Genomic DNA, 13,012 nt, shown 5'->3' on the forward strand with positions numbered 1-13,012 from the left:
CCCGACATTGTGACAACTGAAAAAAAACGAAATACCATATGGTCGGTGTTAAGTCAGACCGAACAAAGTGACATCGATTGAATTTCGAGAAAAACGAGTTCACAGTTTCAATCGCAGCATCCTTCAAATTATAATTCGAAATTCATTTTTGCCATAACTCATGCTAATTAAAACATATTTCAATACTCGCAAAAGTCCAATGTAGCTGAGGAAATGATTTTCTCACTTTTTAATATTTTGCGACTTAGTCCGGTCTGAGTTAACACCGACCATATTTCCCTTGAAAAAGTCCAACACCAAAGGCCGAAACGTCAGTTAGCAATCAACATTCATAAACGTAACCTTCATCTTTTAAACTGCGGGGTTCGCAATTCTCAAAATTTTGGCCGTGTGCGGTCAATTGTGTTCAGTTTCGTCACATCAGAAACTGAGCAATTTGGAAAATTTTATTTTTCAATGAACATTCAACTTCGCAAACAGAGAGCTTTGCATTTAATCTATATTGCGTTGGTGAATCCCCTTCAGATTTACTTAATTTCAAGCATCACATCTCTTGTTGCAGGATAAGGAATAACGATTCTTTGGTTGGTCGAGTGGCCGTGAATCGTAATTTGTCTTTCCATTTGACATTTATTCGTACACTAAGGTTTTGGATTTACCCAAAGCTGAAATCATGAGCTCAAGAAAGTTCTACTTGTGATCGCAAAATAATCCAAAAGAGCTTATAAAAAAAATATTCTGCAAAATAAATAAAGATTGGATAGCTCTTCTCGTATGAACATTTCATGGCGCCAGAAATAGAGATAGCTAGCATGATTTTATATCTATCCTCATCGCGGGCCCCTAAAACCTCGGGGCCCCTGGCCCTGGCCCAGTGTGCCCATGCGTAAAGACGGTACTGTCCCGGTCGCAGTGGAACACCCGGTAACGAGGAGGCGGACCGTTTGGCTGTGACCGGCCGTCATTCACGCGCTCTGTATTCCAAATGATATTAATGGTCATCGATCTTCAATATCTTTGAAACGAATGAGTATTTTTACATGCAGTTTTCGACAATATTATGTAGTTTTAATACCTACACATTTGTCAGGTTCATCGTTTGCACGAAAAGTCACAATGAAAAAAGTTATATTAAAAAAACTTGACTTAACGGGGTTGCCATAGAAAACGCCTTATAAATCGATATCTTTTAGTCCTACAAGCTCAAGTTCTTCAACAAAATTCTTCATTTATAAAAGCCTGTCGAAGACACCAACTTTTTACCTCGTCAGCATAAAAAGTTAATTTTTTTAGTTCGATCATAGTAAGCCATGCCTAATTTCAATTGTTATCAGATTGTGGGGAATATTCATACGAACAATTCCTCCAAAGACACCCTGTGAATATATTCGATGGTTTGGCCTCTAGTTAATTAAGTTCACGTTTTTGGCGTTTCCGACCACTGTGCATCAGCCGCGTCGACCATCCAATGTGCCCGATTTGCAACACACCACTCACGGTAGAGCACCTACTCCTAATTTTTAAAAGCCAGTGTGAGCCTCAAACAACCTACCTACCACCATCAATCAGCGGATCCTCCGCCACGCCACGACTGGGTGTTGGTTGCTGTCGTCCCTGAGCGCAATATCTAAGCAAAGAACTTAATCACTAACTCTGTTAAATGCAATGACACAACCCTTAGTGGTTAGAAAATTTACGGACTGACTGAGTTTTTATATGTGTGCTAGAGTTCTACGAAAGCAGCTTAGTCTTCACGTTTCTCTACAGTTTAGCAACAAATAAACAGTTCCGCAAGGAGGTAATATGGGAACATTGCTGTTCACACTGTACTTCAAGGTGTTACATTGCTGCCTGGTAAAGTACCAAGTAAACTGTTTTACATTGATAATTTGTATATCTGTAGCTTCTGTTTAAGTTCGTTGACTGATATCGCACTAAGATTCGTGCGATATATTATAATCACCAAATCGACCAATTGAAACGAAATAAAAGCTTTCACCACGCAGTATTTGTGGTAAATACAATCAATTGAGAAATCAACTCCCTGAAGCTTTGAATAGTCTTTTTTTACCCATTTTGCCAGTTGGCTGAAGCCGCCTATGGCAAACTGCCGAGAACAGTTGAGATTTATTGTTTGTTTTAATATGAAATATGCAACCTAATCTCTGGATAGCCGACTTTGAGGAGTTGCTTCTATTACACTGAATCCAGTATTTTCAGCTATTATGTCTGTGTAGTCCTTTACAAGAAAGCAAAATGTTTTAACACAGATCGCTTCAGACGACCCCCTCAAAACAATCTCTTTTTTGGATTTATCGTAAATCAGTCCTAACTTAATTTCTGTCAGAGTATGCAAAAAAGTCCAACTACCTAACCTTTAACGGAACACCGCACCGTCATTACTTTCACTCCATTGCCACCAGTCGTCAATCGCTTTCCCATCCCAACAGGGTCATCGACAAAAATCAATTATAAACCGTACCACACCGGTACCGTTTCCGACGCCACAAAAGCTGAACATATCGTAAAAGAAACAAAAAAACAACTAACCACTACTCATCGTGTGGCACTACTTACCTTCGATCCAGCACCCGAGTCTTCCTGCGCTTGTAGGTCCCGGTGTGGCCTTTAATAGTCCGGTACAGTGACATCACCATGGTGTCGGTTGAAGTCGTTAGAGAAGATTCCCGTAGAAAGAAGAAGAAGAACCAACTGCTACACCCCTCAATCAATCTTTCGCTTCGCTGCGATCAACAGTTGAAGACCGGCCGGAACACACTTGGAGAGGATTTCACTTTGCCTTCAAGAACACTATTTATTGAATCTCAATTATTATTTCCTTTCTTTCTTTTGCACACAGAAAAAAAAATCGATCACACTTTCACTTTCACTGAAAAAAAAGAATAAAAGTTTAAATCTATTCTAACCATGAACAATCACTTAATAGCTGTTCATTTTCGTCACGCATCGATCGCACTCATTGCCATCGTTTCCAGCATTTTTTCCTCTCCTATCAAATCGACTGTGGCACGTGCAGCCACGTGATTTCCTTCCAAATATCTACGTGCATGCAGCCCGTCAGCTTAAAGATAGCAACCGACGAAAGTGCAATTTATCGCAGGTGGGTGAGTTTTTTCGCTCTTTCTTCGCCACCCCCCAGTACTTAGTTATGCACACACACACCGGCTAAGAGCCGTCCGAAGTAGTAGTACCTGTACTGCCAACCGGTGATATGTTGGCAATTTTGTGGAAATTTTAATTTTTCTTCCTCGCGCGCGCCACTATCATCCGTCTCGTTGCGCCATCGGGCACTGTAGCAAACGTTCGTGACGAACTTGTAACTTGCTGGCGGTAAACTCACTATTCAAAAGTGTTCAAAAAATTGGTTCAGCACACGTTTCGAAACTCGAGGGAAAGTCCAACTATTTGACGGGCGTAGGGAAAATTTTTGCCACACGTTCCATGCGTTGGTAGCCTGGTTAGCGGTACTTTTCGGTCGAGGAAATATTTCATCCGCGTACGCTGTGGTAGAATTTCGCGGTAAGTTTCTGAAGTAAAATGGCTGTGTTCCGAGAAGAAATGCTTGATTGATATTACGTGGTAGTCTCAGTATCGTAAAATTGAGGAGTATGTTAAATGTCTGAAAAAGAAAGAGAGAAACATATTATTAAGTAAGCAAGTTTTAGGTAGGATTGCTTTCATGACGGTGTTGGTATTTTAGAGCCAAAAAATGCAAAAATATTAGAATGATCATTAAAGTATTCATCGTAATTCATCTACTCCGATGACCACGTCACCATCAAACAATTATACACAATAATTGTGTATAGTAACTATATAATTAAATTAAGTTTTGTGTTTAGAATCAGTAACTAGCACCAACTTGGGGCCAAGTTAGACGATATATTAAAACTAATACCCAAATTAGCACTATTTAGACACTATATTGAAACTGACACATGACATAGATGACGCCTAAAGCAACAACCAAGTGCCCTTAACCTTTCGTCACTCGCGCAAGTGCACTTAGTGCATATTGCTCTGTAAATCTATCGAAATCGTCTTGGGGTACCAGCGGATGCTCGTTCAGTGACGACCTCTGGAGGGTTAGTGCACAAATTGATTTAATCCAATATTTTCCCTTTCCAGAATACATATTGACGAATTTCGCGCCAACTAGAACAAATGTTGGCAGCACCCTATCAGATTTTAATGAAACTTTCTGTTCACGAGAACTTTGTCACAAAAATCCACTATGCATACTTTGTTTTTTTCCAAACATGATCTAGACTGTCTTTTGAAAAGGGTCAAATTTTTTCACCAATTTTTTTCGAATGGCTATTGTCTAAAAATGACAAATCCTACAAAAAAAATTGTAGGAGTCATTTTCCCAAAATTAGTCAAATTTTTGATTAAAAATATTGAAAAAATTCTTCGTCGATTCCTACACTAAAGAAAATCGATTTTAAAATTTTAAAATCGATTTACAAAAAAAGCATCTGTTGTTCCAAGATAGGTAATTATGTTCCCTACCTACCGTCAAAAATTCAAGTTGGGCACTTTCAAGGAAAAAAAGTTATTTGAAAAAAACTTTTCCTTGTCCAAACTGAATTTTTTTTCAGTGTATTTATATATATTTAGTAGCGAATTAGGAATTCGTTTGGCATATTATTGTAGTTACCTGTACGTTACCTTCATCAATACTTATTCAAACAACTTACTATACAACTAAGGCCTTAAAGCAGTCTAGTAACAACAGTTGTGAAGAGCAGTAATAATCTAGTAAAATTATCATTATAGATCAATTGTATAAATCAAAGTTGAACAGAGTGCAACAAGATAAACAATCCGAATTGTAATCGTCATAATTTATGTCCGGAAGTCGCCATCTTGGATTTCAACATTGCGTCAGACATAAATCTCTGGCACCTACTCATCAAGACCATTCCGAAAATACCTAGTCAGTCTAGAGTCTAGACTGTGAACTCTGGACTCTGCACTCCTCACGCTGGATTCTGGACAACGGGTTCTGGCCTCGATATTCTGTGCTATGGACTCTGGACTCTGAACTATGGTCTCTGGGGTCTTGGTTCTGGACTCTGGAATCCGAACTCTAGACTGTAGACTCTGAAGTCTGCACTCTGAACTCTGGAATCTGCACTCGGGACTCTGGATTCTGGACTCTTGGATCTCCCCTCGGGACTCTGGGTTCTGGGATCTGGTCTCAGGACTATGAACACAGAAGTTTCGATTCTGAACTTTTCACTCTCACCGCTGTATGATGGACTCTTGACGGTGGTCTAGAATTTGTGTACTATGCACTCTGGACTCTGAACCATGGGCTCTGGTATCTGGGGTCTTGATCCATCACTCTGGAATCGGAAACTCTAAACATTAGACTCTGTACTCGGACCTCTGGATTCTGGACTGTGGGCTCTCTCCTCTGGATTCTGGTCTCTGGGCTCTGTGCTGTGCTCTATGCTCTGGACTCTGGGCTCTGAACTCGGGACACTGGGCTCAGTATTTTGGGTTGAGGACTCTGATCTCTGGACTCTGAACTTTGTTCTCAGGATTCTCGTCTCTGTACTCTGAGCTCTATATTCTGGACTTTGAACTCTGGATGCTGCACTCTTCATGCTGGGTTCTGGACACTCGCCTCGAGATGCTTTGTTATGGACTCTGGATTCTGGCCTCCGGGCTCTGGGCTCTGTGCTCTGGTGTCTGAACTCTTACCTCAATATTTTGGGTTAAGTACTTCCGGCTCTAGGTTCTGGTCTAAGAGCTCTGGACTCTGACTGCAGTAATTTGGGTTGAGGACTCTGGGCTCTGGACTCTGGACCAAGGACTCCCGACTCTGTTCTCTGCACTCTGAACTCTGGATTCTGAGCTCTCGCCTCGAGATTCTGTGCTATGGAACCTGGACTGTAGACTGTGGTCTCTGAGCCAAGGGCTCTGGGTCTTGAATCAGGACATTGAACTCTGGACTCTAAACTCTGGACTATGCACTCGGGACTCTGGATTCTAGACTCCTGACTCTGGGCTCTCTTCTCGTGACTCTGGGCTCTGGTCGATGGGCTATGGAATCTAAACTCTGGATTATCGTATCTTAACTCTGGATTCTGGACTCTGAGCTCTGGAATCTGGACTCTAAACTCTGGTCTCACTATTTTAGGTTAGGGGCTCTGGGCACTGGATTATGTGCTGAGCAGGGATATTATGCATCTCAGAGCAAATAAAGAGAAGAATAACAAACGCTCTTTGCACATTTCATGCGAACCACCGCTCTTCTCTTTCACCATAAACCTTTTCACTCCGAGGTGTGTTGCTCCCATACGTGTATTCTACTCCATGGCTGCACACCACAAAGAGTAGAAACAAAGAGGCTCTTTAGTGTGCATCTTGGTCCCACGCGCACGTAAGTAGAGAAGGCACAAAAACATTTTTTAAACGTTTTTCCGATCAAACTTTATCTGGATTGTAGTTTGATTCGCCCTTCTACCTGCTTTCCAGTGAGGGGAGGCACAAAAAAGTGGCTCTTCAAGGTGACTCTTTGAACGAAATTGTGCAGCTCTTGGTACATAGATCTTACTCTTTTTCGTTTTCAAGTTTCTCTTTGTGCGGTCGTTCTGCACATCGCAGTGTTTTGGTCCTGCTCTATTTTTAATCGGTGTATTTCGCTCTTTGTGTGAGCAAATAACAAGGACTGTGGGCTCAGTATTTTGGAATAAGAAATCTAGACTCTGTTTTCTGGTCTCTGGGCTCTGGACTCTAGGTTTTGGACTCTGGACTCTGGCATCTGAATTCTGAACTCTGCACTCGGAACTCTCGATTCTGCACTCTAGACTCGGCTCAATGTTTTGGGTTAAGGTCTCGCGACTATGGATTTTGAATTCTCTCCTTGGGACTCTTGTTTCTGGGCTATGGAATCTGGAGTCTGGGTTCTCTCCTCGGGATTCTCGGTTCTGGTCTCTGGGCTATGGACCCTGAATAGAAATACACTGAACAAAAATTCAGTTTGGGTAAGGAAAAGTTTCTTCAAATAACTTTTTTTCCTTGAAAATGCCCAACATGAATTTTTGACGGTAGGTAGGGAATATAATTACCTATCTTGGAACAAAATTGCATCCATATCAATTTTTTTGTAAATCGACTTTAAATTTTTAAAATCGAATTTTTTCAGTATACAAGTCGATGAAGAATTTTTTCAATACTTTTATTCAAAAATTTAACTAATTTTGTGAAAATCACTCCTACTAAATTTTCTGTAGGATTTGTCATTTTTAGACTATAGCCATTTGAAAAAAAAATTGGTAAAAAAGTTGGACCCTTTCCAAAAGACTGCCTAGATCATTTTTAGAAAACCGAAGTATGCAAAGTGGGTTTTTGTGACAAAGTCTTCATGTACAGAAAGTTTTTATTAAAATCTGAGAGGGCGATGCCAACTCGATTTAGCGATTTAGCGCGAAATTCGTCTATTGCTTAACTATTAATTAATTTATTTTAATTTTTAACTACCTTCAATTAGCTAGAGATTACTAGCTAGGGAAAGTTATTTAAATTTAGAGCCATGGTACTCAAGTGAGAGCGAAGATGTGAAGTAAACGGATCGGAAAACAAGAAGTAGCAGGCTCATTAGAAAAAGGCTTAAAATTCTAAAGGCTAATCTTTTGTCTTCTGTTGGAAGATGAACAGCAGCATTTCACTGATGCTAATCGTGGATATCATTTGCTGCTTTGCCCGGTATTATTCAACATGGTCACAAGTTGGGAAACCGTTGGTGGTTTAGCAGACGATGTTTAAAATTATATACTCGTGTTGAGTATACTCCATGAGTTTGAGCAGTTCTGCCAATGGCAGTTCTCGTGATATGTCTCTGTTTGTAATCGATATGGCTCCTAATCCGTTTGCAGTGTGGTCTGAGCAATGACAGGAGTGCTGTCGTGGAATTAAGTCGAACGGTTATTCGTCAGACTTGTCACACACTCTCATCGCTCCAACACTGTAAAGATAACCTTCAAAGAAGTGCCTCCTAGCCTAGCCAAGCCAAACGAAACGGATCCCTTCTCTACAGTAGTTGTCATGATACTCGAACCAGAATACACAATGCGAAGCTTTTCGTTTTTTGGCAAAAAGTATCAACCATATTACTGCATTCATTGTATGGTGGAACTGAATAAAGGTAACCGGAAGTCTGAATTCAATTTTCACCCTCCATAAATGTTCCGCCTCTCGACCATATGAATGGGTGTGAAAATATGTCAAATTCACAACTCGACGAATGATTGACATATTCGATGTATGAAAACTTCTTCCAAATAAAGGTAGTTTTTTGCATATGAGCTCGCTCGAATTTTTTTTTGAGGTAGTTATTTTTGTACTTTAAAATATGGGTTCTGCAATTGTTATAATCAAATTGATTGTTTTTAAACTTGGACCAATAGTAATAAAACATGTTGGTGAGAGTGCAACAATTTCCGAGTAAATCTCGAAATACTTTGCAAGATATTTAAATTATAACAACTAATGCAAGGTATTTTTATAGTACATGCCATGTAATAGGCTTGTTAAAATTGCAATATCACGTAAAATATTTCATTTCTGATACGTACGGAATTAACGGACTTTCGCTAGTGGGATGAGGTTAAGAGTTACACAAATCTAGATTTACCCTGATAAGTAATACGAACTATGCAACTTTCAGAAGTTTTATCATCAGCTTATTGTGCTAGGCAGCCGACTGCCAAGAATATATGATACATTTGATTTGTAAATGTTCTGTATGTAAAAAATGCAACTTCAACTCCGGAGAGCCGGCTGCCAGGATAGTTACTTATGTTTAATTGAATCAATTGTTGTGATTATTTCTTTGTTCCGGTTAACAATGTCATTTCATAAAATACAAGTCAACGAAAAGCAATTACCGTCAAACGGGGTAACTTGCAACAGCGGGGTAACTTGCAACACTTCAACATGTTTCTATTCAGATTAATTTAACAACGCTAATAATAGTGTTTGCAATTAAGCACTATAGCTGTCAAAAGCCAGCATATGTTAAAAGATAATCATGTACTACCAGTCATTATTTTCGGTTTCTTTAGCGCGACAGGGTAGTCTTCTGTATTTCGAGATATTTCAATCAAAAAGAAACTGAAATGTCGTGCTTTGGTCCACTTCAATGATAAGAGCATTTCATTTGTATCTCTTACGTACAGATCGAGTACAGAACAGCAAACGTTACTGTTTGATACATGTTTGTTTACCCTCTCAAATATGTACAAGATAACGATTTAACTATATTAACTACCCATGTGGGGTAACATGCAACAGTATTTTGTCTTATTACTATTATGCCATCTGGCTGATTGAGCGTTTCAAATAACAGTCTTATAGAATTTTGAATCAAATTTTAAAAGTATGACTTGCAACTAGAATATGAAAATGCTCCTTAAATACAGAACAGTACCAGGAAGTCGTCTTTACGTGAACTTTTCTCTAGCAATACTAGAAAATGCTCACTTTCTATCTTCTTATACTCAACTCAGGAGCGGATCCAGAAAAAATTTCGGAGGGGGTGAAAATAAGGAATGATGCATTGATTTGATAAATACCTTTTAGTAGTCTTTATACTCCCATTAGCGCTTGTACATATTGAAAATTATTCTAATGTTACAGAATTTTTAGTTATACCGCTTTGAAGTTGAAAAGTGTTGCAAGTAACCTCGTTTGACGGTACCTCTGCTGTCTCGAGACCTTTGTTGAAATAGATGTGCTAATACCTATGTAATTCAAGTTTTTACGATATAATTATTTTTGACCCCTTTCACGAATTGCCAAACTCTCTTAGGTGATTAAACAGCCATCATTGCACTCCGACAAGACCATGCATATTTCCCACACATATTAAATGCCATATAGAGTCTTTTTTTACTGTTTTAGTTATATGTCATTACTAAGATGAATGGTACATTTAATTATAGAATTATAATATATAATTATATGATATAGAATCATCTATATCATCAGACGTAACCAACTTGTTATCCAGGAGTGAAAATTAGAATTCTGTATTTCTACACCATAATCGTCCAGATATATTAGTACCGTAAACCGGGGTGACATTGATCACTTTTCTAAGTAATCATTACATATTTTTAGACGCAACAATTTTTTCAAGTTTAATATTTTTAAACCATGTACTGATGTTTGGAGAATAAGATTGGATGGTTTTACCTAAAATTGTCCGCTTATAGCTATTTTTCCAAAAATAATTTCAAGTTGATGTCCGTTTTCGTATTCCGGGGTGATTTTGATAACCTGCATGTTCACCCACATTAAGTTATTGATGTCAATGTTTTTCATTCAAATGTTTGTTTAAACTAATTTTGGAAAGATACTCTTTGTTAAATAGATGTTAATTAGTATTTTACAAAGTATTTCAATGTACTGTAAAATTCGAGTAACCTAAATTCGTATAATTTGTGTCTAAGTAGAATAAAATATTCTGAAAACCTTTAAAACTGCTGGATTTATTTCAATGCTTTATCAATGTACAAAAAGTTCCATCCATTTTAACACGTTGGAATATTGTATACTAAAAAGATGTTGCGAATTTTGGCTTAAAATAATTTGAAATAATTCTCAACTAGTTTCACAAAAATGTATTTAAAATAAACAAACTCTAAATTTGACACATCCCAATCTAAAGGAAAATAAAAACTCGCTTGTAATTTATTACTCTCGCTCAAATCTGAGATTTATTTGTTTTATAAAAAATAGACACATTACGAAGCTTCGTAAAAATAAGGTAAAGTCAAATTTCGGTGTTATGCAGTTTTTGTACCCAAAAACCGAACAATATACTCAAAAAGTATAACAAATCAGTATTTTATAAGTTTAGAGTAAAAATCATTTCAAATTAAAATGATTCGGTAGACTATTCTGGTTTAATAAGTGATCTACGAAAAAAGTTTCGAGTGATCAAAGTCACCCCGATGATCAAAGTCACCCCGGTTTACGGTATATGACTAAGATCGACGGTCACCATTGCCGACCTCGCCGTTATACAGTGGTTTGGTAGATGCTCAGGGCGCCAAATTGCTAGATATCACCAACTGGCAGTAGAGTTGAAGAATTTCTTGAGGTTACAAGGAGTTCCTGTAGTACTCTCGATGATTGGAGTCATGGAAGGAGGCGAGATTAGAAAAGGAGGTGAGAAGAAAAGGAGTTTTGTGTTGTTTTTTTGGGAAATTTGTTTTGCGTATCTTGTGTTTGGATCGACATGTTGTTCTAATAAATGTTTATGAATATTCTCAAAAAAGCAAACATTTAGTGCGAACAAAGTTTGGATAGTCGAAAATTTAGTTAGTATATGTATTGTTCATCTTGTAAATGTATTAAAAGACTCACGGCTCAGTTAAGTACCATGTCAAACAAATGGAGGAAAAAGATCCCCAAAAGCAGGTTGAAGTTCGACATTACTGTTACGTTTTGTGCGCATGGTTGAAAACGTGAACCATTTCCAGTAGTTTTTATCTACAAAGCATTTTACTTTCACATCCTAGATTCACAAAACTTGTCTTATTTTGCTTATATTGCATTTATAAATTAAAATTAAACAATTTCAATCTAGGTTCGTCATAGGAATTGTTGACACAGCTATTGCTAAAACCAGAACACACCCGGAGGGCAATCAAAACTTGTTCGCACCATCACCGTCCGTAATAAAAATGCATGCTGACATACCGTCTGTCAAAGGTTAACTCCGACAGCCTCGATCGTAAATTAAATGTTTCCCCGCGTCAGCAACCGGTTCCAAAGCTGCATGCTCTGCTCATGAGAGCCACCAGTAAATTATTGTCTTCTTCCTTTATCACCAAGGCACGCGCAAGGTCATACCCATCGGCTATCGACTCGAGTCCGGAGACCCGCAAGCTTTATACTTCCGCTCCGGATTCCGAGACTTGTTTTTAGTTTGTTGTTTGTGGCTGGCGGCTGCATAACGACTTGCCATAAATTGCGACAGGTAGCGCGTCAAAGCTACAGATCCAGTATGATTTAGCGCCAACCGGTTGGAGTATTGGAAACCTTTGACCCGAGGCGTTCTGATGTCGAGTAAATGAGCGGATCGACTATGGATGAATTTTCGGGCTTTTTATTTGTTAACGTTGTTTCAAATTTTTTAAAGTTGTTGTTGATGAAACCCAACGTAATGTGGCCGATGGATATTATGTTGGAAACGATATTTACAAACTTACATTAACATAACTAGTATCGATTCTATTTATTAAAACAGGAGTTCCGTTTCTAGATTTGCTCACTAAGCTCAAAATAATTTAGTTGTCTACTACAGCAACTGATTCGAATAATGTGGAAAACCCCCTCAACCACTAATTTTGATGATACGAAATTGTTAATTTAAACCATTGAACTGTCACAAACAAATAAGATCTATATCTTTCGTGTGATACGCTGACTCTTCAACCATCGTCGGTTGATGTTATTTGACAAACGAGCCTAATGCTATGCCCCTCCCTAACGGTACTTCTGTACCGAAGCAACTGTGAAATGAATTTTCCACCTATTGTTTCTTCTGCACTGCCGATTACAACACGAGAACTACCAAACGAATCGAGTCGAATTCGATCAATTTCCTAAAACCAAACAAGGCGAGGTTCGTCGTCGCTTGCCGGTTGCTGCTCAAATCCTTTCCTTCTTCATCATTCAATTCGATTCGATTCGATTTGATGCACATACGTATGTAGGCTTCCCTCGGTAGGTATTGCGCGCTCAAACAAATATGGCTCTCTCGGTATGTTGAGCTAATGGATTGATGTATGCCGGGTGCAATATGCAGCACCCCCATTGACGAAATCCGCTCGTCTGACTGACCGACCGACCGACCGACCGGTTGTTTCATATATATTTTGCACGCGTGAACGAACGGTGAAATCTATCATCAGAACATTACAATATAAATATATGTGTATGTGACCGGCGGGCGGCGTGTGGGCCA

The 13,012-nt window shown here is 38.7% G+C and overlaps 1 protein-coding gene across 1 annotated transcript in view; it reads right to left on the minus strand.

The window, feature by feature from the left end:
* Positions 1–13,012, minus strand: part of LOC131693716 (uncharacterized) — a 657,809-nt gene that overhangs the window by 624,275 nt on the left and 20,522 nt on the right. The window contains exon 2 of the mRNA XM_058981797.1: positions 2,578–2,890. Coding sequence (XP_058837780.1) covers positions 2,578–2,657 — 80 coding nt within the window. The 5' untranslated portion in view covers positions 2,658–2,890. The remainder of the gene's footprint in view (positions 1–2,577; positions 2,891–13,012) is intronic.

Source organism: Topomyia yanbarensis, chromosome 3 (genome assembly GCF_030247195.1).
Source record: "Topomyia yanbarensis strain Yona2022 chromosome 3, ASM3024719v1, whole genome shotgun sequence".
NCBI lineage: Eukaryota > Metazoa > Arthropoda > Insecta > Diptera > Culicidae > Topomyia > Topomyia yanbarensis.